The sequence below is a fragment of the Triticum aestivum genome, chromosome 2D, assembly GCF_018294505.1.
Source record: "Triticum aestivum cultivar Chinese Spring chromosome 2D, IWGSC CS RefSeq v2.1, whole genome shotgun sequence".
Classification (NCBI taxonomy): domain Eukaryota; kingdom Viridiplantae; phylum Streptophyta; class Magnoliopsida; order Poales; family Poaceae; genus Triticum; species Triticum aestivum.
This window is the reverse complement of record NC_057799.1, coordinates 90,901,295-90,929,042: the sequence shown is the minus strand read 5'-3', so window position 1 is coordinate 90,929,042 and position 27,748 is coordinate 90,901,295. Positions and strand designations below refer to the sequence as shown.

At 47.1% G+C, this 27,748-nt stretch overlaps 1 protein-coding gene across 5 annotated transcripts; it reads left to right on the top strand.

Moving 5' to 3' along the window:
* The first annotated feature begins 22,222 nt into the window (after positions 1-22,222).
* On the top strand, positions 22,223-25,532 carry LOC123051870 (vacuolar-sorting receptor 1). 5 transcript variants are annotated; one of them, XM_044474862.1, is made up of 6 exons: positions 22,223-22,484; positions 23,167-23,517; positions 23,605-23,999; positions 24,646-24,808; positions 24,959-24,997; positions 25,115-25,532. In XM_044474862.1, the coding sequence occupies exons 2-4, from the start codon at positions 23,288-23,290 to the stop codon at positions 24,693-24,695; spliced, it is 675 nt and encodes a 224-aa protein (XP_044330797.1). In that variant the 5' UTR covers positions 22,223-22,484; positions 23,167-23,287; the 3' UTR covers positions 24,696-24,808; positions 24,959-24,997; positions 25,115-25,532. The 5 variants fall into 5 exon arrangements, with proteins under 5 accessions (XP_044330797.1, XP_044330796.1, XP_044330794.1 ...); XM_044474861.1 differs by having other exon boundaries at positions 24,223-24,997; XM_044474859.1 differs by having other exon boundaries at positions 23,605-24,808.
* The last annotated feature ends 2,216 nt before the right edge of the window (positions 25,533-27,748 follow it).

Below are 27,748 nucleotides of genomic sequence, written 5' to 3'. Positions count from 1 at the left end.
AGGGCTTCGGCGTCGAGAGAGAGAGGAGAATGGGAAGTGGCAGAAACTGCTAAGTGCAGTATATATAGACGTACCTTTAGTCCCGGTTGGGGAGGCGGACCGCGACTAAAGGTACCTTTTAGTCGCGGTTGGCCACACCAACCGCGACTAAAGGGTACCTTTAGTCGCGGTCCGCCTCCCCAACCGGGACTAAAGGGTTTTGGCGCCGCTTTCGTTCCCGCGCAGAAAGACCCTTTAGTCGCGGTTGGGGACAACAACCGCGACTAAAGGGTCTTTCTGCGCGGGAACGAAAGCGGCGCCAATTAGTCGCGGTCCGCCTCCCGAACCGGGACTAAAGGCATTGTGTTGCTACGCCCGCGTCGAAAGTTTAGTCCCACCTCGCTAGTTGAGAGGGGCGCGCAGTGGTTTATAAGACCCACTGTCGCTCCCCTCTTGAGCTCCTCTCCATTGCAGGCTTACGGGCCTAATTGTCACTGCTATGCCTGATGGGCCTACTGGGCCTTCTGCGGGCCTGAATCCTGGCCCATCGATGGGTTTCTAGTCGTATTCAGGCCGTGGTGGCCCAGTAGGTGGCATATTTTTTATTTTTTGCCTGTTTTTTGTTTTCTTTTTTGCTTTATTTATTTTGTTTTGTTTCTACTTACAACAAAAAACTTATTTATTTTATTTTATTTTGTTTCTAATTACTTATTTATTTTACTTTATGATAATTATTTTTGCTATTAAAGTTTCTAACAAAAAAGTTCTTTATGAAAATTCTTTTAGCTTTCAATGATTTTGAACAGAAAATACTTCGATAATTTTAGTTGAATCAATTTTATTTATGTTATTAAAATTTATTTTATTTTGTTTGTACAATTATATATCAAAAAAATCAGAAAATAAAACTAATTCATTTTAAATTCTTAAAAATACAAATAATATATCAAAAAAATCAGAAAAATAAAACTAATTCATTTTAAAATCTTAAAAATACAATTATATATCAAAAAAATCAGAAAAATAAAACAAATTCATTTTAAAATCCCTTGAAGGTTTGACAAAAGGTTTGATACATCATTCAGTTCATCGACCAAATACAAAGTTTGGTACAATAAATTATTACACATCAATTCTTCCCTTGTGTCCCTGCTTGCTTACAATTGTGCCGTATCCATGGAGCATCCTCATCATTTAACTTAATGTTTGGGTCAGTGTTCACTTTGAAGGGCGGAATTTCACCAAACATATTATAATCTTCTGACATGTCTGTCTTGTCCTCCACTCCCACGATGTTTCTTTTCCCTGAAAGAACAATGTGGCGCTTTGGATCATCGCATGATGTACTGATCGTTTTCTTATCTTTCCGTTTCCTCGGTTTGCTACTCATGTCCTTTAAATAAAAAACCCGAGCGACATCTTTGGCAAGGACGAATGGTTCGTCAAGGTAACCAAGATTGTTGAAATCCACCATTGTCATTCCGTATTGCTCGTCCACCTTTACCCCACCTCCTGTTAGCTTGAACCATTTGCACCGGAACAAAGGGACCTTAAAGGAGGGTCCATAGTCAAGTTCCCATATCTCCTCTATGTAACCATAATATGTGACCTTTCGCCCATTCTCGGTTGCTGCATCAAAGCGGACACCACTGTTTTGGTTGGTGCTCTTTTTATCTTGGGCGATGGTGTAAAATGTATTCCCATTTATCTCGTACCCTTGGAAAATCGTTATAGCCGAAGATGGTTTCTTGGCCAACATGTACAGCTGATCTCCAACATCATTGTCATTCATTAAATGTTTTCGCAACCAACTGCCGAAAGTCTCCATGTGGGCCTTTCTAATCCAGGATTTAGGCTTCCCCGGGTTGTCTGAGCGTAAAATATTCTTGTGTTGCTCGAAGTACGGAGCCACAAAGCTGGAATTTTGCAGAACTGTGTGGTGTGCTTCAGTCATAGAATGACTGTCCATACATATCGTGGATTTCCTTCCGATCTTGCCTTTTCCACTTAGTCTCCCCTCGTGCCGCGATTGAGGAATACCAATCGGCTTAAGGTCAGGAACATAGTCAATACAGAACTCAATTACCTCCTCATTTCCATAGCCCTTGACGATGCTTCCTTCTGGCCTAGCACGGTTACAAACATATTTCTTTAATACTCCCATGAACCTCTCAAAGGGGAACATATTGTGTAGAAATACAGGACCGAGAATGGAAATCTCTTCGACTAGGTGGAGCAGGAGGTGCGTCATAATATCGAAGAAGGATGGTGGGAACACCAACTCGAAACTGACAAGGCATTGGACCACATCGTTCTGTAACCGTGGTAGATCTTCTGGATTGATTACCTTCTGAGAGATTGCATTGAGGAATGCACATAGCTTCACAATGGCTACTCGAACATTTTCCGGTAGGAGCCCCCTCAAAGCAATCGGAAGCAATTGCGTCATAATCACGTGGCAGTCGTGAGACTTCAGGTTTTGGAACTTTTTCTCCGCCATGTTTATTATTCTCTTTATATTCGACGAGAAGCCAGACGGGACCTTCATACTGCTCAGGCATTCAAAAAATGACCTTCTCTTCTTTGGTAAGAGCGTAGCTGGCACGAACTTGAAACCATTCCGGATGCCGGTCATCTGGGTCTTTCAAAAGTTGCTGGTCCTGCCGTGCTTCCTTTGTATCATTTGTCTTCCCATACACGCCCAAGAAGCTTAGCAGGTTCACGCAAATATTCTTCGTAACATGCATCACGTCGATTGCAGAGCGGACATCTAGGACTTTCCAATATTCTAGCTCCCAAAATATAGATTTCTTCTTCCACATGGGTGCGTGCCCGTCAACTCCCCGCGGAACTGATTGTCCGCCAGGACCCTTTCCAAAGATGACTTTCAAATCCTTGACCATATCAAATATCTCAGCACCAGTACGTTCCGCAGGCTTCGGCCGGTGATCTGCCTTGCCGTTGAAATGCTTGCCTTTCTTTCTTACGTTATGATTTCGGGGAAGAAATCGACGATGACCCAGGTACACGTTCTTCTTACAATTAACCAAACGTACACTTTCAGTCTCATGTAAGCAGTGCGTGCATGCATTGTATCCCTTATTTGTCTGTCCTGAAAGGTTACTGAGAGCAGGCCAATCGTTGATGGTTACAAAAAGCAATGCTCGTAGGTCAAATTCCTCTCCTTTGTGCTCATCCCAGACACGTACACCAGGTCTGGCCCACAACTGTAAAAGTTCATCAACTAATGGCCTTAGGTACACATCGATGTCGTTCCCGGGTTGCTTTGGACCTTGGATGAGCACTGGCATCATAATGAACTTCCGCTTCATGCACAACCAAGGAGGAAGGTTGTAGATGCATAGAGTCACGGGCCAGGTGCTATGGCTGGAGCTCTGCTCGCCAAAAGGATTCATGCCATCAGTACTTAGACCAAATCTTATGTTCCTTGCGTCAGCTGCAAAATCTTTGAACACTCTGTCGATCTTTCTCCATTGCTTTCCATCAGCGGGGTGTCTCAACTCCCCGTCGGACTTACGGTCCTCTTTGTGCCATCGCAACGACTTGGCATGCTTTTTGTTCATGAACAGACGTTTCAACCATGGTATTATAGGAGCATACCACATCACCTTGGCGGGAACCCTCTTCCTGGGTTTCTCGCCCTCAACATCGTCACCAGGGTCATCGCCTCTGATCTTATAACGCAATGCAGTGCATACAGGGCATTCATTCAAATTCTCGTATTCACCGCGGTAGAGGATGCAGTCGTTAATGCATGCATGTATCTTCAGAACCTCTAAACCTAGAGGGCAGACAACCTTGTTTGCTTCGTACGTACTGGCGGGCAACTCGTTATTCTTCGGAAACATATTCTTCAACATTTTCAGCAAATTTTCAAATGATGAGTCACCTACACCTTCCTGTGCCTTCCATTTTAGCAAATCCAGTGTGCAGCCCAGCTTTTTCAGACTATTATCGCATCCTGGATACAACGACTTTTTGTGATCCTCTAACATGCGATCCAAATTCTCCCTATCCTTGTCAGTTTCGCAGCGTCTCCGTGCATCAGCAATGGTCCGACCAAGATCATCAGCGGGCTCATCATGTGCCTCTTCTTCACCTTCACCTTCACCTAACCCTTCCCCACCTTCAGCATCATCCTCCATGAAAGTATCACCGAAATGATCATGATAGTTGTCATCGATATCATCCCCTTCTTCATCTTCTTCCATTCTAACCCCTCTTTCTCCATGCTTGGTCCAACAATTATAGCTTGGCATGAAACCGTGCCGAAGCAGGTGCATGTGAACATCTCTTGAGGAGGAGTAACCCTTCTGATTCTTACAGACAGCACATGGACAGATAATAAAACCTTGCTGCTTGTTCGCATTTCCCACTACGAGGAAATCTTTCAAACCCGTAGTGAACTCGCCGGAGAGTCGGGGACCGTACATCCATTGCCGATTCATCTGCATTATTATTATATAAAGTATATAATTAACCATCATGCATTTGTTAAACTAACTAGCTAGAAATAATACAAATTAAACAATGAACTACACACATGCGTATTTTATCAATGACACATGAAAGGTTCAAGTTGCTAACCGCGATCGCGGAGGAAAAATAAATGAGAAAGCTCAAGTGTGGCTCGGACACTTCATATCATGTTTGTTTCAGGCTCTCGGGCATTTCATCGAACACCTTGTGTGCATAGGAGGAACCAAAAGCAAACCCACCACCCCCTTCTGAAAATTGTGAAGTGAGCTAAGTGAAGTGAAGTGAGCTGAGTCTTATATATAGGGATGGGCCTTTAGTCCCGGTTGGCCTGGCCAACCGCGACTAAAGCCCCTCCCGTCCGCCAGCTGGATGGGCCTTTAGTCCCGGTTGGCCTGGCCAACCGCGACTAAAGGCCTTCGGGGACCTTTAGTCCCGGTTGGCCAGGCCAACCGGGACTAAAGCCCCTCCCGTCCGCCAGCTGTCGACCGAGCGCGCTGGGCCCAGATAGTTGGTCACAGGTCTCCTCCCGAACCGCGACTAAAGGCCCCTTTTGTCGCGGTTCGATTGTTTTGGGGACTAATGGGGGCGTATGGAAGCCTCTTTTTCTACTAGTATATACTGATTCTACCATACCAACCTATTTTTTTCATATATATGTTTCGTAGTCGAAGTTAGAAAACTTTGACCATACGCTATGTTGGAATTCATGTATTTACGAACAGCGGTACTACATGTTATGTGTTGACATTGCAAACAATAATTTTTATCATCTCTCTCTCTCTCTCACGCGTTAAAAATCTCATGCAGCTGCCCTATGACATGGAAGTGGCCCATGCGGAGGTCTTTGAACATGTTACACTGATTCTGAAGGATTGTGGTTTTTGTTCTGCGGGCATAATATTGGAAATCTGTACTTCTTTACACACCCCTTCCATTTCCTAGTTGATCATAACTTTGCAAACTTACGATAGTCATCTTGTTTCTTGTTCTTGAAGCTGCCCCTATGAGAATGTGCTATCCGTAAAAGAGAAACCTCACAAGCTTGGTGTGTGTTTTGACTGAACTATTTCTTTCAGAATTTAAGAATTTTAAACCCTACCAATATCTGATTGAAAACAGCGGAGATGGATAGGATCAAAGCGGAGATGGCTAGGATCAAAGCAGGTTTGGAAGTGCCTTGTCTGAAAAATGGAAAGGTAAAGATACTCGAATGATGCAAGTACCTTGTTACACATTCTTGCCATGATTATTTCCCAAGCCCTCATGCGAGAAATCAGGTTTATTTACGTTTTTATTTGGCTGCAGTTCTTACCGACACTTTTCAACACACATGGTCTTTATGGTGTTACTGATGTTGTGACCAAATTATGCGATAGTTGTTTCTAGATTTAAGAGCATCTCCAACAGAGGCGCTATATAAGCCGCGCGCTGGAAAAGATGCTTATAGAGCGCGCGCGAGATCAAAAACAACGCTCCAGTAGAAGCTGTAAAATAGAGCACGTACCAAAACGGAGCTGTAAATTTAGCGCATGCGGGCCGTGGGGCTGCAAATTTGAGGCGCCGGCTGTGCGCGCGGGCTGCTGCATGTGGGGCCGCCGGGTTGGGTGCCGTGTTTTTGTGCGTCTGGTAAACCTCCCGCACGCAAAAATACTATTTCAACGCCGCAAAACTTTTTTAGCGCACCGCACTACCGCGCGTCTGTTGGAGATGCTCTAATATCACCGGCATATGACTTGATTATGTTATAAATTAAGTGGTGTATCTTGGTGAATAATATTCTGGTCCCATAATATTACGAGTACAATTGACTATCATTTTTATAACATTTGCAGTGGGGTTTTGGGATCTCTAACATTTATAAAGATCTTGATTGACTTGTGAGCCAGGCTAAAGTGAAGAAAGATCCTAGGGGATGGGAGCTCAAATTGGCAAGGAGGAGTTTCTTCCCATATTGGAGATCAGTGTTAACGTCCCAGCTTTGTCCAGGGTCTCCCACTCCTAGGGAGATGACTGGTGTGATCAATATCTCGGGTAAATCAACTGGTGAAGCACTTAAGATCCTGGGTGGAACTCCACAAGTTTATCAACCCAGAAGGTTGTTTGGTACGGTGGCTTTGACGGTCTTGAAAGCTCTAAGGAAGGCATGAGGAAACGACGAAGGTAATGCCATGGGTTCTGGGTTTTCTTAAGTTCAAATTTGTCTGTCAACGTGTGCATCCTATGGAACATGCATGGAAGGAAATGCACCTTGGGACAGAATATATTTGCAGGTTCATCTTTCTCACTTGAATTTGTCAAGGTTTTTCTATGTTTTGCCTGCTGTTTGTATTGAATTTTGACTTTGACCGCCCGCCGTCAGTTTCGATGTACGTTGTCAGCAAAGCGTGCTGCTTGGTCGTATAGAGATTGCCTACATGTGCGCTCGAGCAAATACTACATCTATGGGATGTTTGTTATGAAAGAAATCAAATTTACTATTTCACATCTAGATGTGAAATACTATCTCACATCTAAGTCCAAAGCTGTTGGATCTAGCCTGTCTTTAATTTTCACGCAAACGTGATTGTCTCGCTGGTGCTGTCCTTTTTTTTGCCTGTGTCGCTGCTTCGTTTCTTCAGCCCAGTTCGTATTAGTTGCAAAATTGCAAAAACCACCACAATTGGGGACACTGTTTCGAAAAACCGCCACCTTTCATTTTTTTTTTCAAAAAACCACCACGCTTGTGCTGATTGTTTTCAAATAACGCTGATAGAGCGTTTTGCCGCGTCTGAGTGCAAACCTGACCGGTTGGGCCCGCTGTCAGGTGCCACGTGGACAGGGGGCGACGGCGGCCGTCACGCGTCGTTAGACGGCGTCGCACAAGACCTAACGACCTGATCCACAGCAGCCAGTTCCCCCCTCTCCTCCCCCGATTCCCCCCTCCCCCCATGGCGACCGGCGGCGGCGGCGGTGACGACAGGGACGACCCCCACCTCTCCATCCTCGATTCCGTGGGCCTCTTCGCCCTTCGTAGTTCGCCGACGGTGCTCCCTGCTACCGCTGGCCCTGTTCGATCCGCCATTGCCGGCGTCGATGAGCGCGGCGAGGAGGTCAGCAGCTTCAAAGCGAGCTCCGACGACCTTGAGTCCAGGGCGGCGACCAATCTGGCCCAGGTGTGGAAGGCCAATCCAGGGCATAGCCAACACTACACATCCGGCCTTGGCGGCATGGAGTGAGTTTTGCCCCTTTCCAGTTATTTGCATTGCGATTCTGCTAGTGTAGTTCAACAATTGCTGTGATTTAGGTACTGTAGTTATCAGATTTCCTCTGTTTGCAGCTCAATGTAGGAATTAGGGCAGTGCAATTAGGGTTTGTAGCTCAATTAAGGAATTAGGGTTTGTAGTTATAGAATTGTTAACTGGATTGTAGCTCAATTAAGGAATTAGGGTTTGTGGTTTTTCAATTCAGGAGTTAGGGTTTTAATTGTATAATTGGGGTTCAATTTGAAAGTTCTCTTCAATGTAAATATTGTTAACTGAATTCTCTAAGTTTACTGAATGTGCTGTGAAATGTTTTTTTAACCGAATATGCTGTTTACTTACTCTTGCAGTTTGGATGAAGATGAACCTTGGGACCTCAGGTTCCATTTTCAAGGTTTTGACAATTTGGAAAGGACCATATGTGAATCTGATATCACATACACCAATATGTTAGCTATTATTGGGATTGAGGGGTATGATCAGAAGGACTCAATGTATTATGTGAAGCAACATGGTGTGGGAATGGCAGGCATGAAGCAAATCAAATCAGAGGAAGATGTTGAAGAAATGCTGATATTGTATGAGGACAAGAGGTGTGTCAATATCACAGTGATGAAAGGAAGAGAGTCTGAGATGGAAATGAACATTGGAGATGATGTGAGCAGCAGATTCCAATTTCTGAGATTGGTTCTCCTAAGGTCTATACTGTAGATGATGCAGGTGTGATATATCAAACTCAGACCAGTGAACCACAACCAGAAGATCTTATGGTGAATATCTTTTCACACATGAGAGTTGCAATGTTAGAAGTGGGAAGGACACAGCAGGTATCAGAGTATTAGATGACTTTCTTAATGAGTTTGCTGACATACCAGTAGTGCATGAAGAAGATTACATGGAAGAGGACAAGGGGGAAGAGGTGCAAGAGGAAGAGGAGGAAGGAAAGGAACAACATGAAGATGAGCTAGAGGAAGAGGAAGATGAAGATGATGCAGACTTAAACCAGAAAATAAAAGACTTGAAGAGGAAGAGGGTTTTTGAAGGTGATTGTGAGCCAGAAGACTTATTCTGTGAGAATGAGGAGGAGGAGGGTGGAGACGATTTTGTTCAAGCACCACCTGTGCAGAAATTGCCTGTTAGAAGAGGTCCAACAGATAGATCACATTGTAGTTCACAAGCTGAACTTGAGGCAAACTACATTCCTGTATCTGATGAAGATATGGATGAACTTTATGTTGATTCAGATGAAGAAGTAGTGGTGTATTGTCCCACATCTGGTAGAAAGTCCAGGGCAAAAAAGAGGAAGGCCAGAGCAACAAATATGTTGGCAAATGTGTTTTGTTGATGTTTACCAATTGAGAAGAGCACTAGTGAACTTGCATGTGACACAAAGGAGGAACTTCCATTACCACAGGAACAACAAAGACAGGATAATAGTTGATTGTCTTGAGGAAGGCTGCCCCTTTCACATGGTTGCATCTGTTGTTGCAAATGAGAAAACATTCTGCATTAGGAAGCTGCAACTAGAGCATACTTGTGCTCCAAGTGGTGAGAATTGCAAGGTTCCTGCTAGGTATGTGGCCAAAGCTGTTGAAGACAGCTTCAGGACTGACCCCAGAGTAGGTATTGAGACTGTCATAGACAAGACAAAGGAGAAGTATGGTGTGGAGGTTGGAAAGATGAAGGCTTATAGGGCAAGGCAGCAAGCTTTGAATGTTGTGCAGGGTGACCTGGAAGCACAATACACTAGAATTAGAGACTATTTGCAAGCTATTTTGGACACAAATCCTGGGAGCAGATGAATTGTGACAACTAGGGTGGTGAAAGAGCATCCAAGCAAGAATCCAAGATTTCATAGACTTTTCATTTGTCTAGCAGCTCAAAGGGAGGGTTTTCTTAAAGGATGTAGACCTTTCATTGGTATGTTTCAGCTCTTATTTGTCTTTCACCTACACACTATTGCTATGTTTCTAGGTTTTATTTTTTTAGGTTTAGATGGTTGTTTTGTGAAGTTAAACATAGGTCAACATATCTTGCCAGCTACTCGCAGAGATGGAAACAATAATATATTTCCTTTGGCCTTTGGAGTAGTTGAGAAGGAGGACACCACTACTTGGTGCTGGTTTTTAACTCAGTGATGTCTACTACGCAACTTTATTCCATTAGACACGTATTGGGCCTCCAAGCGCAGAGTATTGTAGGACAGTAGCAATTTTCCCTCAAGTAGATGACCTAAGGTTTATCAATCCGTGAGAGGTGTAGGATGAAGATGGTCTCTCTCAACCCTGCAACCAAATACAAGAAATCTCTTGTGTCCCCAACACACACAATACAATGGCAAATTGTATCGGTGCACTAGTTCGGCAAAGAGATGATGATAAAAGTGTAATATGGATGGTAGAAATATATTTTTAAAATCTGAATAAATAAAAACAACAAGGTAGCAATTAGTAAACGGGCAAACCGGTATTGCAATGCTTAAAAACAAGGCCTAGGGTCCGTACTTTCACTAGTGCAACCTCTCAACAATGCTAACATAGTTGGATCATATGATTATCCCTCAAAGTGCAATAAAGAATCACTCCCGAGTTCCAATTAGCGGAGAACAAAAGATAGAAATTGTTTGTAGGGTACGAAACCACCTCAAAGCTATTCCTTCCGTTCGATCTATCCTAGAGTTCGTACTAAAATAACGCAAGCTATTCTTTTCGATCGATCTAATCAAGAGTTCGTACTAAAATAACATCAAAGCAAATTCATATTCATAATGCTCAATCCACACAAAGAACTACAAGGAGACCCCAAAGTTGTTGGGGATCGTAGCAGAATTTTAAAATTTTCTACGCATCACCAAGATCCATCTATGGAGTATACTAGCAACGAGGGGAAAGGAGTGCATCTACATACCCTTGTAGATCGCGAGCGGAAGCGTTCCAATGAACGAGGTTGATGGAGTCGTACTCGCCGTGATCCAAATCACCGATGACCGAGTGCCGAACGAACGGCACCTCCGCGTTCAACACACGTACGGAGCAGCGACGTCTCCTCCTTCTTGATCCAGCAAGGGGGAAGGAGAGGTTGATGGATATCCAGCAGCACGACGGCGTGGTGGTGGATGTAGCGGGATCTCGGCAGGGCTTCGGCAAGCTTCTGCGAGAGGGAGAGGTGTTGCAGGGGAGGAGGGAGGCGCCAAAGGCTGTAGTATTCTTGCTGCCCTCCCTCCCCCCCCTTTATATAGGCCCCCTGGGAGGGGGGCGCCGGCCAAGAACTCATCTATGGGGGGGGAAACTTCCCCCCAAGTCAAGTGGGGCGCCCCCCCCCCCACCCTAGGGTTTCCAACCCTAGGCGCAGGGGGCGGCCCATGGGGGCGCCCCAGCCCACTAAGGGCTGGTTCCCTTCCCACTTCAGCCCATGGGGCCCTCCGGGATAGGTGGCCCCACCCGGTGGACCCCCGAGACCCTTCCGGTGGTCCCGGTACAATACCGATAACCCCCGAAACTTTCCCGGTGGCCGAAACTGGACTTCCTATATATAATTCTTCACCTCCGGACCATTCCGGAACTCCTCGTGACGTCCGGGATCTCATCCGGGACTCTGAACAACTTTAGGGTTTCCGCATACTCATATCTCTACAACCCTAGCGTCACCGAACCTTAAGTGTGTAGACCCTACGGGTTCGGGAGACATGTAGACATGACCGAGACGCCTCTCCGGTCAATAACCAACAGCGGGATCTGGATACCCATGTTGGCTCCCACATGTTCCACGATGATCTCATCGGATGAACCACGATGTCGAGGATTCAATCAATCCCGTATACAATTCCCTTTGTCAATCGGTATGTTACTTGCCCGAGATTCGATCGTCGGTATCCCAATACCTTGTTCAACCTCGTTACCGGCAAGTCTCTTTACTCGTACCGCAATGCATGATCCCGTGACTAACTCCTTAGTCACATTGAGCTCATTATGATGATGCATTACCGAGTGGGCCCAGAGATACCTCTCCGTCATACGGAGTGACAAATCCCAGTCTCGATCCGTGCCAACCCAACAGACACTTTCGGAGATACCCGTAGTGTACCTTTATAGTCACCCAGTTACGTTGTGACGTTTGGCACACCCAAAGTACTCCTATGGTATCCAGGAGTTGCACGATCTCATGGTCTAAGGAGAAGATACTTGACATTGGAAAAGCTCTAGCAAACGAACTACACGATCTTTGAGCTATGCTTAGGATTGGGTCTTGTCCATCACATCATTCTCCTAATGATGTGATCCCGTTATCAATGACATCCAATGTCCATAGTCAGGAAACCATGACTATCTGTTGATCAACGAGCTAGTCAACTAGAGGCTTACTAGGGACACGTTGTGGTCTATGTATTCACACATGTATTACGATTTCCGGATAACACAATTATAGCATGAACAATAGACAATTACCATGAACAAAGAAATATAATAATAACCATTTATTATTGCCTCTAGGGCATATTTCCAACAGTCTCCCACTTGCACTAGAGTCAATAATCTAGTTACATTGTGATGAATCGAACACCCATTGCGTCCTGGTGTTGATCATGTTTTGCTCTAGGGAGAGGTTTAGTCAACGGATCTGCTACATTCAGGTCCGTATGTACTTTACAAATATCTATGTCTCCATTTTGAACACTTTCACGAATGGAGTTGAAGCGACGCTTGATATGCCTGGTCTTCCTGTGAAACCTGGGCTCCTTCGCAAGGGCAATAGCTCCAGTGTTGTCACAGAAGAGAGTCATCGGGCCCGACGCATTGGGAATCACCCCTAGGTCGGTAATGAACTCCTTCATCCAGACTGCTTCCTGTGCTGCCTCCGAGGCTGCCATGTACTCCGCTTCACATGTAGATCCCGCCACGACGCTTTGCTTGCAACTGCACCAGCTTACTGCTCCTCCATTCAAAATATACACGTATCCGGTTTGTGACTTCGAGTCATCCAGATCTGTGTCGAAGCTAGCGTCGACGTAACCCTTTACGACGAGCTCTTCGTCACCTCCATAAACGAGAAACATATCCTTAGTCCTCTTCAGGTACTTCAGGATATTCTTGACCGCTGTCCAGTGTTCCATGCCGGGATTACTTTGGTACCTTCCTACCAAACTTACGGCAAGGTTTACATCAGGTCTGGTACACAGCATGGCATACATAATAGACCCTATGGCCGAGGCATAGGGGATGACACTCATCTTTTCTCTATCTTCTGCCGTGGTCGGGCATTGAGCCGTGCTCAATTGCACACCTTGCAATACAGGCAAGAACCCCTTCTTGGACTGATCCATATTGAACTTCTTCAATATCTTGTCAAGGTACGTACTCTGTGAAAGACCAATGAGGCGTCTTGATCTATCTCTATAGATCTTGATGCCTAATATATAAGCAGCTTCTCCAAGGTCCTTCATTGAAAAACACTTATTCAAATAGGCCTTTATACTTTCCAAGAATTCTATATCATTTCCCATCAATAGTATGTCATCCACATACAATAAGAGAAATGCTACAGAGCTCCCACTCACTTTCTTGTAAACACAGGCTTCTCCATAAGTCTGTGTAAACCCAAACGCTTTGATCATCTCATCAAAGCGAATGTTCCAACTCCGAGATGCTTGCACCAGCCCATAGATTGAGCGCTGGAGCTTGCATACTTTGTTAGCATTCTTAGGATCGACAAAACCTTCCGGCTGCATCATATACAATTCTTCCTTAAGGAAGCCGTTAAGGAATGCCGTTTTGACGTCCATCTGCCATATCTCATAATCATAGTATGCGGCAATTGCTAACATGATTCGGACGGACTTCAGCTTCGCTACGGGTGAGAAAGTCTCATCGTAGTCAACCCCTTGAACTTGTCGATAACCCTTAGCGACAAGTCGAGCCTTATAGATGGTCACATTACCATCCGCGTCTGTCTTCTTCTTAAAGATCCATTTATTTTCTATGGCTCGCCGATCATCGGGCAAGTCAGTCAAAGTCCATACTTCGTTTTCATACATGGATCCTATCTCGGATTTCATGGCTTCTAGCCATTTGTCGGAATCCGGGCCCGCCATCGCTTCTTCATAGTTCGAAGGTTCACCGTTGTCTAACAACATGATTTCCAGGACAGGGTTGCCGTACCACTCTGGTGCGGAACGTGTCCTTGTGGACCTACGAAGTTCAGCAGTAACTTGATCCGAAGCTTCATGATCATCATCATTAACTTCCTCCCCAGTCGGTGTAGGCACCACAGGAACATCTTCCCGCGCTGCGCTACTTTCCGGTTCGGAAGGGGTGACTATCACCTCATCAAGTTCCACTTTCCTCCCACTTAATTCTTTCGAGAGAAACTCTTTCTCCAGAAAGGACCCGTTCTTGGCAACGAAGATCTTGCCTTCGGATCTGAGGTAGAAGGTATACCCAATAGTTTCCTTAGGGTATCCTATGAAGACGCATTTCTCCGACTTGGGTTCGAGCTTTTCAGGTTGAAGTTTCTTGACATAAGCATCGCATCCCCAAACTTTTAGAAATGACAGCTTAGGTTTCTTCCCAAACCATAATTCATACGGTGTCGTCTCAACGGATTTCGACGGAGCCCTATTTAAAGTGAATGCGGCAGTCTCTAAAGCATAGCCCCAAAATGAGAGCGGTAAATCGGTAAGAGACATCATAGATCGCACCATATCCAATAGAGTGCGATTACGACGTTCGGACACACCGTTTCGCTGAGGTGTTCCAGGCGGCGTGAGTTGTGAAACGATTCCACATTTCCTTAAGTGCGCACCAAATTCGTGACTTAAATATTCTCCACCACGATCTGATCGTAAGAATTTTATTTTCCTGTCACGTTGATTCTCAACCTCACTCTGAAATTCCTTGAACTTTTCAAAGGTTTCAGACTTGTGTTTCATTAGGTAGACATACCCATATCTACTTAAGTCATCAGTGAGAGTGAGAACATAACGATATCCTCCGCGAGCCTCAACACTCATTGGACCGCACACATCGGTATGTATGATTTCCAATAAGTTGGTTGCTCGCTCCATTGTTCCGGAGAACGGAGTCTTGGTCATCTTACCCATGAGGCATGGTTCGCACGTGTCAAATGATTCGTAATCAAGAGACTCCAAAAGTCCATCTGCATGGAGCTTCTTCATGCGCTTGACACCAATGTGACCAAGGCGGCAGTGCCACAAGTATGTGGGACTATCGTTATCAACTTTACATCTTTTGGTATTCACACTATGAATATGTGTAACATCACGTTCGAGATTCATCAAGAATAAACCATTGACCAGCGGGGCATGACCATAAAACATATCTCTCATATAAATAGAACAACCATTATTCTCGGATTTAAATGAGTAGCCATCTCGAATTAAACGAGATCCAGATACAATGTTCATGCTCAAAGCTGGCACTAAATAACAATTATTGAGGTTTAAAACTAATCCCGTAGGTAGATGCAGAGGTAGCGTGCCGACGGCGATCACATCGACCTTGGAACCATTCCCGACGCGCATCGTCACCTCGTCCTTTGCCAGTCTCCGTTTATTCCACAGTTCCTGTTTTGAGTTACAAATATGAGCAACCGCACCGGTATCAAATACCCAGGAGCTACTACGAGTACTGGTAAGGTACACATCAATTACATGTATATCACATATACCTTTGGTGTTGCCGGCCTTCTTGTCCGCTAAGTATTTGGGGCAGTTCCGCTTCCAGTGACCACTTCCCTTGCAATAAAAGCACTCAGTCTCAGGCTTGGGTCCATTCCTTGGCTTCTTCCCAGTAACTGGCTTACCGGGCGCGGCAACTCCCTTGCCGTCCTTCTTGAAGTTCTTCTTACCCTTGCCCTTCTTGAACTTAGTGGTTTTATTCACCATCAACACTTGATGTTCTTTTCTGATCTCCACCTCCGCTGATTTCAGCATCGAATATACCTCAGGAATGGTCTTTTCCATCCCCTGCATATTGAAGTTCATCACAAAGCTCTTGTAGCTTGGTGGAAGCGACTGAAGGATTCTGTCAATGACCGCGTCATCCGGGAGATTAACTCCCAGCTGAGACAAGCGGTTGTGTAACCCAGACATTCTGAGTATGTGCTCACTAACAGAACTATTTTCCTCCATTTTACAGCTGAAGAACTTGTCGGAGACTTCATATCTCTCGACCCGGGCATGAGCTTGGAAAACCATTTTCAGCTCTTCGAACATCTCATATGCTCCATGTTTCTCAAAACGCTTTTGGAGACCCGGTTCTAAGCTGTAAAGCATGCCGCACTGAACGAGGGAGTAATCATCAGCACGTGATTGCCAAGCGTTCATAACGTCTTGGTTCTCTGGGATTGGTGCTTCACCTAGCGGTGCTTCTAGGACATAATCTTTCTTGGCAGCTATGAGGATGATCCTCAGGTTCCGGACCCAGTCCGTATAGTTACTGCCATCATCTTTCAGCTTGGTTTTCTCTAGGAACGCGTTGAAGTTGAGGACAACGTGGGCCATTTGATCTACAAGACATATTGTAAAGATTTTAGACTAAGTTCATGATAATTAAGTTCATCTAATCAAATTACTCAATGAACTCCCACTCAGATAGACATCCCTCTAGTCATCTAAGTGAAACATGATCCGAGTTAACTAGGCCGTGTCCGATCATCACGTGAGACGGACTAGTCAAGATCGGTGAACATCTCCATGTTGATCGTATCTTCTATACGACTCATGCTCGACCTTTCGGTCCTCCGTGTTCCGAGGCCATGTCTGTACATGCTAGGCTCGTCAAGTCAACCTAAGTGTATTGCGTGTGTTCCGAGGCCATGTCTGTACATGCTAGGCTCGTCAACACCCGTTGTATGCGAACGTTAGAATCTATCACACCCGATCATCACGTGGTGCTTCGAAACAACGAACCTTCGCAACGGTGCACAGTTAGGGGGAACACTTTCTTGAAATTATCATAAGGGATCATCTTACTTACTACCGTCGTTCTAAGCAAATAAGATGCAAAACATGATAAACATCACATGCAATCAAATAGTGACATGATATGGCCAATATCATTTTGCTCCTTTGATCTCCATCTTCGGGGCGCCATGATCATCTTTGTCACCGGCATGACACCATGATCTCCATCATCATGATCTCCATCATCGTGTCTTCATGAAGTTGTCACGCCAACGATTACTTCTACTTCTATGGCTAACGCGTTTAGCAATAAAGTAAAGTAATTTACATGGCGTTATTCAATGACACGCAGGTCATACAAAATAATAAAGACAACTCCTATGGCTCCTGCCGGTTGTCATACTCATCGACATGCAAGTCGTGATTCCTATTACAAGAATATGATCAATCTCATACATCACATATATCATTCATCACATCTTCTGGCCATATCACATCACATAGCACATGCTGCAAAAACAAGTTAGACGTCCTCTAATTGTTGTTGCAAGTTTTTACGTGGCTTGTATAGGTTTCTAGCAAGAACGTTTCTTACCTACGTAAAACCACAACGTGATATGCCAATTTCTATTTACCCTTCATAAGGACCCTTTTCATCGAATCCGTTCCGACTAAAGTGGGAGAGACAGACACCCGCTAGCCACCTTATGCAACTAGTGCATGTCAGTCGGTGGAACCTGTCTCACGTAAGCGTACGTGTAAGGTCGGTCCGGGCCGCTTCATCCCACAATACCGCCGAAACAAGATAAGACTAGTAGCGGCAAGAAGAATTGGCAACATCTACGCCCACAACTGCTTTGTGTTCTATTCGTGCATAGTAACTACGCATAGGCCTGGCTCATGATGCCACTGTTGGGGATCGTAGCAGAATTTTAAAATTTCTACGCATCACCAGGATCCATCTATGGAGTATACTAGCTACGAGGGGAAAGGAGTGCATCTACATACCCTTGTAGATCGCGAGCGGAAGCGTTCCAATGAACGAGGTTGATGGAGTCGTACTCGCCGTGATCCAAATCACCGATGACCGAGTGCCGAACGGACGGCACCTCCCTGTTCAACACACGTATGGAGCAGCGACGTCTCCTCCTTCTTGATCCAGCAAGGGGGAAGGAGAGGTTGATGGAGATCCAGCAGCACGACGGCGTGGTGGTGGATGTAGCGGGATCTCGGCAGGGCTTCGCCAAGCTTCTGCGAGAGGGAGAGGTGTTGCAGGGGAGGAGGGAGGCGCCAAAGGCTGTGTATCTTGCTGCCCTCCCTCCCCCCTTTATATAGGCCCCCTGGGAGGGGGGCGCCGGCCAAGAACCCATCTATGGGGGGGGCGGCGGCCAAGGGGGGAAACTTCCCCCCCAAGTCAAGTGGGGCGCCCCCCCTAGGGTTTCCAACCCTAGGCGCAGGGGGGAGGCCCATGGGGGGCGCCCCAGCCCACTAAGGGCTGGTTCCCTTCCCACTTCAGCCCATGGGGCCCTCCGGGATAGGTGGCCCCACCCGGTGGACCCCCGGGACCCTTCCGGTGGTCCCGGTACAATACCGATAACCCCCGAAACTTTCCCGGTGGCCGAAACTGGACTTCCTATATATAATTCTTCACCTCCGGACCATTCCGGAACTCCTCGCGACGTCCGGGATCTCATCCGGGACTCCGAACAACTTTCGGGTTTCCGCATACTCATATCTCTACAACCCTAGCGTCACCGAACCTTAAGTGTGTAGACCCTACGGGTTCGGGAGACATGCAGACATGACCGAGACGCCTCTCCGGTCAATAACCAACAGCGGGATCTGGATACCCATGTTGGCTCCCACATGTTCCACGATGATCTCATCGGATGAACCACGATGTCGAGGATTCAATCAATCCCGTATACAATTCCCTTTGTCAATCGGTATGTTACTTGCCCGAGATTCGATCGTCGGTATCCCAATACCTTGTTCAATCTCGTTACCGGCAAGTCTCTTTACTCGTACCGCAATGCATGATCCCGTGACTAACTCCTTAGTCACATTGAGCTCATTATGATGATGCATTACCGAGTGGGCCCAGAGATACCTCTCCGTCATACGGAGTGACAAATCCCAGTCTCGATCCGTGCCAACCCAACAGACACTTTCGGAGATACCCGTAGTGTACCTTTATAGTCACCCAGTTACGTTGTGACGTTTGGCACACCCAAAGTACTCCTACGGTATCCGGGAGTTGCACGATCTCATGGTCTAAGGAGAAGATACTTGACATTGGAAAAGCTCTAGCAAACGAACTACACGATCTTTGAGCTATGCTTAGGATTGGGTCTTGTCCATCACATCATTCTCCTAATGATGTGATCCCGTTATCAATGACATCCAATGTCCATAGTCAGGAAACCATGACTATCTGTTGATCAACGAGCTAGTCAACTAGAGGCTTACTAGGGACACGTTGTGGTCTATGTATTCACACATGTATTACGATTTCCAGATAACACGATTATAGCATGAACAATAAACAATTACCATGAACAAATAAATATAATAATAACCATTTATTATTGCCTCTAGGGCATATTTCCAACAAAAGTTTCTATCGGAGAAAAGATAATAAAAACGTGCATCAACCTCTATGCATAAATTACCCCAACATCACCTCGGGAATCCGCAAGTTGAGTGCCATAACATACATCAAGTGAATCAATATGATACCCCAATTGTCACCTCAAGTATTCATACCACAAGACATACATCATGTGTTCTCATCTCTGAATATTCAATCCGACAAGACAAAACTTCAAAGGGTAAAGATTCAATTCATCACAACAAGAGTATAGCGGGGAGAAACATCATATGATCCGACTATATTAACAAAGCCTATGATATAAATCACGAGAGAGAGAGAGAAATTAAACACATAGCTACTGGTACAAACCCTCAGCCCCGAGGGTGGACTACTCCCTCCTCATCGTGGTGGCCGCCGGGATGATGAAGATGGCCACCAGTGATGATTCCCCCCCTCCGGCAGGGTGCCGGAATGGGGTCTAGATTGGTTTCCGTGGATACAGAGACCTTGCGGCGGTGGAACTTCTGATCTAGGGTAACCCCGAAGGGTTTCGGAATATTTGGGAATTTATAGTGCAAAGAAGGTGTACGGGAGGCCACCAAGGTGGGTACAACCCACTTGGGCGCGCCAGGGGGGCGCGCCCCTGGCGCGCCCTGGTGGGTTATGCGCCCCTTAGGACACCCTCCAGGTGCTTCTTTGGCCCATTGTTGGTCTTCTGGTCCATAAAAAATCTCTGTGAAGTTTCGTTGCATTTGGACTCCGTTTGGTATTGATTTCCTGCGATGTAAAAAACAAGCAAAAAACAGCAACTGGCACTGGGCACTGGGTCAATAGGTTAGTCCCCCAAAAAATATAAAGTTGCTATAAAATGATTGTAAAAAATCCAAGAATGATAAAATAACCATGAATACTTCATAAATTATAGATACGTTGGAGACGTATCAGCATCCCCAAGCTTAATTCCTACTCGTCCTTGAGTAGGTAAATGATAAAAGAAATAATTTATGAAGTGTGAATGCTAGCAAAGTGCATAAGTTTGATCAATGATAATTTCAATCACTTTTCCTAGCATCATAACAGCAACTCTTTCTCATAAAACTTATCATGATAAAGTAGCAATTGAAAACATAATTTTTGTTGTGGAATGCTACCTATCATATTCGTCACATACTCTTTTCTTTTGTAGCATGGACATTTGGACTTTTATATGGTTCGAAACAATAGTCTAGTTTTGACATGAGAACTTAAATACTCAAGCATATCAACAAGCAACAATGTCTTTCAAAATATCAATGCTAAAATAAGATATCCCTAGCCCATCATGCTCAATCATTGATCCATTCATGAAACACACTCGCATATTAACTACACCCAATGCTCAAGTACGCTCATAGTGCCTCCTAGTCGGCACTTTATAAGAGAAGATGGAGACTCAAATTAAAAATAAAAATTGCATAAAGTAAAAGAAAGGCCCTTCGCAGAGGGAAGTAGGGATTTGTAGAGGTGCCAGAGCTCAAAGCGAAAATTGAGAGATAAAAACATTTTGAGAGGCATACTTTTCCCACCAACGAAAACGACTTAGAGCTCCCAACACTTTCCATGCTAGATATATCATAGGCGGTTCCCAAACAGAAAATAAAGTTCATTACTTTTTTCACCATACTTTCACTTTCCATGGCTAACCGTATCCACGGGTGCCCTCCATACCAACACTTTCCAAGGACTGAAGTTGTTGGCGGAGATACACGGAGGGATATGTGGCTCCCACATAGGGTCGAGGGCCCTTGCCAGCAAGGCATTCCGGCAAGGTTTCTTCTGGCCCACTGCCCTCCAGGATGCAACGGCACTAGTAACCAAGTGTGAAGCGTGTCAGTTTCATTCGAAGAAGCTTCATCAACCAGCTCAAGCCCTTCAAACAATTCCTCTCTCCTGGCCGTTTTTGGTCTGGGGGCTCGACATATTGGGCCCTTTCCCCCGCGCTGTCGGGGGCTTTGAGTACTTGTACGTTGCAATCGACAAGTTCACGAAGTGGCCGAAGGTGGAAGCAGTGAGGAAGGTGACCACACAGTCAGCCGCCAAGTTCTTCAAGGGGCTAGTCTGCCGTTTTGGTGTGCCAAACAGAGTCATCATCGACAACGGCACGCAGTTCACAAGCCACACCTTCATGCAATACATCCAAGACCTCGGCAGCAAGGTCTGTTTCACTTCCGTGGCACACCCACGGAGCAACGGCCAGGCGAAGAGGGAAAATGCTGAAGTACTGCGAGGCCTGAGGACCAAGACTTTTGACAGGCTGCACCAGAGCGGAAGGCGCTGGATTGATGAGTTGCCGACCACTACTAGGAAAAACCCTATACACAGAAGTTTATCAGTAGCGCGGTTTAAAAATGGGCGCTACTGCTAATTAGTAGTAGCGAGGGGTATAAAAACCGCGCTACTACTATAAGTTAATAGTAGTAGCGAGGGGTATAAACCCGCGCTGCTACTAAATGGTCTCCAACAATGCCCCCGGGATAGGCCGTAGTAGTAGTGAGGGGTATAAAACCGGCGCTACTACTAAATAGCAGTAGGGCAGGTAAGACCCCCACGCTACTACTAAGCGTGTCCACCCCGGCCCGATCCACACTCCCACCCCACCACCACCTCCCACCCAGACCGTCCCACACCACCCACCCCACGTCTGTCTCAAAAAAAAAAAAAAAAAACACCACGCAGCCCGATCCAGATCCCCAACCTCCTCTCCTCTCCCAACCCACTCACCGCCGGCCTCCCTTCCACCTCCTCTCCTCCGTCCGTCCGCCCCCATGCCCCCCGCCGCGTGCGCCACGCCGGCGGCCGCGCGCCCGCCGCTCCCCGTCTCGCGCCGCTGCCCGCCCCCGCCCCCCTCCGCCGCGCACGTGCCCGCCCGCCGCGGCGCCAGCTCCTCCTCCGCTACGGGCATCACGGGGCAGGACGGGAGCTACCTGACGGAGCTGCTCCTCTCCAAGGGGTACGAGGTGCACGGCGATGGTGGCGCCGGCGCGGGGGCGGGGGCGGTTCGTGGTGGAGAAGAGCAGCGTGAGGGTGCTGGCGCCGGAGCACATCCGGGGCCACCACGACGCCGCCATCGGCAACTTCGGGGTGCCCGACTACGGCGGCACGCTCACGGGCGTCGTGCTCTACCCGGACAAGAAGGCCACCGGATGCGCCGAGTTCCCGGCCAGGTTCAAGTCCAAGACCGGCCGCCCCGTCGACCTCCTGCTCGACCGCGGAGGTACACACGCCACACGCTCACCAGTTACCTTCAGCCATTAACCCTGCTGATTTGATTGATTGATTGATCGATTTCTGGCTTCGGCTAATTCTCACGGGGAAGACATTGCTGATGCGCGACTGTGCGAGCCTGAATTGTCCGACGATTTACGGTGCCACCGAATTTAGTTTTTCCATCGGTGATGTGTTAACTGGGAAGGAAGCTACTGATGGGAGTTAGTACTACTAATATATTAGCCTATTACGTACACATGCTAATTAATTTAGTGCTAGTAGTATTACTTTAATCCTGTTGATGTAGATATATCTCCAACTCAGATATGAGAGATTTTCAAAAGCTTCTTAATCTGCGGAGGGGGAAGGGACTTTACAAGTGGAGATCAATTTTGCCGTGTTCCATTTAGTTAGATATTTTGTACTAAAAGGTAGAATTAGGCGACTTCTTGGTCCAATATATCATGCATAACTAGTCAAAAAATTGAATACTAGCAAAATTTATTTAAAAAAACACCAAATTCAAATGCAACCTGTGGGAACGCGCCAAATTCAAATGGAATTAGTACTCCCTCCGGAGTATAACGCACCAAACTAATATTTTCCTGATAGATTATCTTCAGTTTGTTCCCCTTTGGTCTGCGTCAACAGTCTCAGATATCTGCCTAACGTGCCAACTCTGAACCCAGACAGCAAGAAGAGTAGATTCAGACATGGATGCAGTCTAAAAAAACAGCCATTGCATTTGTTGGTGCCCATTTCATTTGATCCGGAGCTTCCGGGGGCACGCCCAGATCCTGGACCGAGTCGATGCCGCACCCGGACGAGCGCGTGGAGTACGAGCTCTGGACCATCAGCAACGACGAGTGCAGCCCCCGGTGCGGCGAGCAGGTGGCCTTCGTCCGGAGCTTCCGGGGGCACGCCCAGATCCTGGAGCGCGGCGGCTACGCCCGGTTCACGCCGCACTACATCACCTGTTACTGCCCCGAGGCGTTCCGGCTCACGCGGCAGTGCCAGTCGCAGTGCATCAACCACGGCCGGTACGTAGTACATGCACACGCACGCCATTGCCGGTCTAGGAAGCTTTCTCTGGTCAAGAGTTTGAAACGATGTTGTTGGTTGTGCAGGTACTGCGCGCCGGACCGGGAGGAGGACTTCGGGGAGGGGTACGAGGGGAAGCAGGTGGTGGTGGAGAACCTGCGGCAGCTGTGCGTGCACCGGGTGGCGAACGAGAGCGGGCGGCCGTGGGCGTGGTGGGACTTCGCCATGGACTACAAGCTGCGGTGCTCCATGAAGGAGAAGAAGTACAGCAAGGCGTGCGCGGAGGAGGTGGTGGCATCGCTGGGGCTCTCGCTGGAGAAGGTGCTGGCGTGCGTGGGCGACCCCGACGCCGACGCCGACAACGCCGTGCTGTCCAAGGAGCAGGAGGACCAGATCGGGCGCGGGTCAAGGGGGGACGTCACCATCCTGCCCACGCTCGTCATCAACGACGTCCAGTACAGAGATATGGCTGGCATATATGGTATGTTGGTATCCATCAGTGGCATTTTGCATGACCATCTTGGCACATTGCAATGGGAATATTTAAACCAGTACAGTTCTGAATTGCTATTAACCTACATATTGAAATGGTGAATATGTTAGCACATATTTCTCATACGTGAAGAGCATCAGTTGAACTATAGTCCTCTGATTAAATGAATAAAATGAGTGTTGGCCTGAAGCTTTTGCTTGTTCATTCGTAGGATTCATCAAGGTGTCCAGTGAACTGTCTATTATTCTTGCCTATTTGCTTTTCAGGTATTAGGCATTTTGTACTGAAGCAAACTTGTCTGTTTTCGATTATGATAGCAAACTTGTCTTTCTGTATTGTGTGATACATTCTGAATATATGTTATCTTGGTATCCATCAGTAGCATTTTGCATTACCATCTTGGCACATTGCAATGGGGGTATTTAAATCAGTACAGTTCAAAATTGTAGTTGGTGAATATGTTGGCCCATGTTTCTCATACGTGAGGAGCGTGAGTTGAACTACAGTCCTACTGTTAAATGAATGAAATGAGAGTCTTTGGCCTGTGTTGGCCTGAAGCTTTCGCTTGTTCATTTGTATGATCCATCAAGGTGTCCAGTCAACTGTCCATTCTTCTTGCCTATTTGCTTTTCAGGTATCAGGCATTTTGTCCTGAGCATAATGAGGTCACTATCCTTGAGTTAAACAATTGACATCATATATGATGTGAAGCAATGCCCGGTGTGTATCTGGGCCATCTGGCAAAGGCAAGAGATACCCTACATGATTCACACAAAATAGGCTTCAGGACAAGCATTGTAAGTATTGTATTGGCTTCTGTTTGTTTGCTACGTTTGACAAATTGCTGGCAGAAGGGATGGTATATCTATCTTCAGGCTTCAGCAGCCAAAAGTATATTATATAGTCTAAAATTCTACTCTGATCGTGCCGGAATCGTCATGGCGAAGCTGCTGCTCGTTCTCTACCTCTGTCACCCCAGCACATGGGTAAGCAGTCGACCAGACACCCCGAGCCTGAGAGATGATCAACATTCAGATATACTTGATTCGATATGTGGCCAATTCTGAATCTGAATCTGAATCTTAATGATGTTTGGGTTTCAGAGTGCGGGGAGCGGGGCACGTGTACGATGGCTTCCTCCATCCGCTGGTGGCGAGGCACAAGGCCGACATCGACCGGTCCAGTTGGAGCTGAGTGCGAGAGTGAGGGACGTGACTGTGTCGCAACTCAAGGCGGCGGCTGCCGTCAGTCAGGTGTGGCTCTTCGAGGCTATCCAATGTGTTTCGTCGCAGCTGCTGGCCGCGAGATCAGGCCGGGCAGGCGCCGCACATTGACGAGTAGTCCAATTTTCGGATTGGGCCATAACAACTTACATAGGTAGTTGCTTATGTAACTGTGCGATAGAATGGAATTATACATGAGTTGCTGCTACAAGGAGGAACGTAGTTGCTTATGTAACTGTGCGATAGAATGAAATTATACATGAGTTGCTGCTACAATGAGGAACTGAAGAAGTTACGACAACTGTGTGATAGAATGAATTTGGTTGATTTTAATTTTTTTTAATTCCTAATAAGTTAGTAGTGGCGTGGGGATAAAATGGGGCGCTACTAGTATTTATGATACTAGTAGTGTTGGGACTATAGACGCGCTACTACTATTTCATTACTGGTAGCGCGGTTCACAATAGCAGTAGCGCGGATTGAACCCTCGCTGCTACTAAAAAAGGTAGTAGTAGCGCGGGTTCGACCCACGCTACTACTAACTATTAGCTGTAGCGCGATACTAGTAGCGCGAGTACCCGCGCTACTAGTAGCCATTTTACCCGCGCTGCTAGTAGCCTTTTTCCTAGTAGTGGGCGGTTCTTTGGTCAATCAGAACGACGCCAAATCAAGCCACCGGCCAGACACCCTTTGCCCTGGTATAAGGGGCAGAAGCAGTTCTCCCCACAGAACTCACATACGAGTCACCTCGAGTGCTCGCTTATGACGAGCTTGAGCAAGAGCAATTGCGGCAAGATGACGCAACGCTCCTCGAGGAAGATCGTCTTCGGGCGGCTGTGAGAGCAGCGCGCTACCAGCAAGCCGTGCGCCGCTACCATAGCCGCAAGGTTCATGCCTGAAGCTTTGAGGAAGGCGACCTTGTTCTTCGGCACGTTCAGTCGGCCAAGAATTCCAACAAGTTGACGCCGAAGTGGGAAGGTCCTTATCGGGTAATACGAGTCACCAGGCCTGGCGCAGTCCGCCTGGAGACCGAAGATGCTATTCCAGTGAGCAACTCCTGGAACATCGAACATCTTCGTAAGTTTTACTCATAAGGCGCGGTTGCCGGGCCCCCCGGCAAACCACCTTTTGTACAAGCCTTGCCGACGAGGCATGTAACCCTTTGTACAAAGCCAGGCGCAGACCCTAAGCATAAATAAATGAAGCGCTAGCGCCCTAAGTTTTAGCATGCATGCTAGGTTGAGTCTCTCCCTCGGTTAGGGTTGATAGTGCTTAGCGGTGACTAACCCCTAGCATAGAGGTCGAGTGCGCATTTCTCTGTTCCTTTCCATCCTCTTTGGTTCGTAGGGTACATGGACGTTTCTGCTGAGCTGTTTGGAAGAAAGAGAACGGGCCGGCGCTCCGACCTCGGCAAGCCAAGGTTGCCGGGGGCTGCAGATACAAGAATCCAACCACGGCAAGCCAAGGCTGTCGGGGGCTGCAGATTCAGATAAGTCTTTTATCCTCTATTGTGCATTTCCGTATGAAGTTCACACATATGAAACCTCGTTTTGCTCCTAGACCACCGTGCACCCCCGTTTTCCTGTACCCAAGTCCTTGGGTCGGAGCCAGGTCGTAGTCGCGGTGTCAAGGAAATAAACGAAGGGCCTAACTCTACTTCGCCCCTGCCTCCGCCGAGAGCGTGAGAATGGTCAACTGAAGTAAGGGGACGACAAGGCCTGTTGCCGGGCGACAATGTTTATCTTGAAAATAACAAGGATTCATTCCTTGGCATGGGCCTCGCTCACGCACAAAGAACCTGGCAAGCACCCTTTTTCATTAAAAACATCCCATACAAGTACAGTTCATACGGAATAAAAAACATGAGCAAGGGGATTACAAGTCTTAAAATTAACAAGTGCCCGCAGGCTTACAAACTAAAAAGAGATAAGATGCCGTAATCCCTTTCTTGTCCCTCTCCTCAGAAGGTGGAACAAGATAGCAGGAGGGCAAAAAGAGTGCCTAGGCGAGGTGCGAAGAGCAGAAGGCACCAAGAGAACATCCCAGTGCCGGGAGGGAAGCTGGAAGATGAGGCAGCGGGCCGGCAATACGCGACGAAGGCGTCGGTGCCCGCGTGCTCTGACTTGACGGCCGCCGCCCGCCTTCTTCGCCTTCTTCGACCCTCCTATGCCAGCCACCCAAGGAGTCGACTGGGAACGCGCCGATGGAGAGCTTGACGAGGAAGGCCCTCGGCAGGGCGCGTGGCCGAGGGAGGGGCGACGCGGTCAATCGGAGTCGAGGTCGGCGTCCCGCCGCTCGACGCCCTCGTCGTCGCTGTCGCTATCCTCCTCGTCACTCCCGCTTGAGGAGGAATCTTCATCGTCGGAGGAGCTCTCCACGCAGCACTTTAGGCGAGTTCCAAGATCTCCAAAGACCTTGACGGAGAGCAGGCCGTTCTCCATTAACTTGAAGTAGAGAACGAGCCCCGCCGCCAGGCTGTGGACACGAGTGAATGTCTTCCATCCGCGACGGAGG

Bases quoted from the DNA above. Each gene is read 5' to 3' on its own strand.
- LOC123051870 (XM_044474859.1), top strand. From the start codon at position 23,288: ATGCCGCACCCGGACGAGCGCGTGGAGTACGAGCTCTGGACCATCAGC. The intron at 23,518-23,604 runs GTACGTAGTACA...TTGGTTGTGCAG, and splicing joins CAGTGCATCAACCACGGCCG to GTACTGCGCGCCGGACCGGG.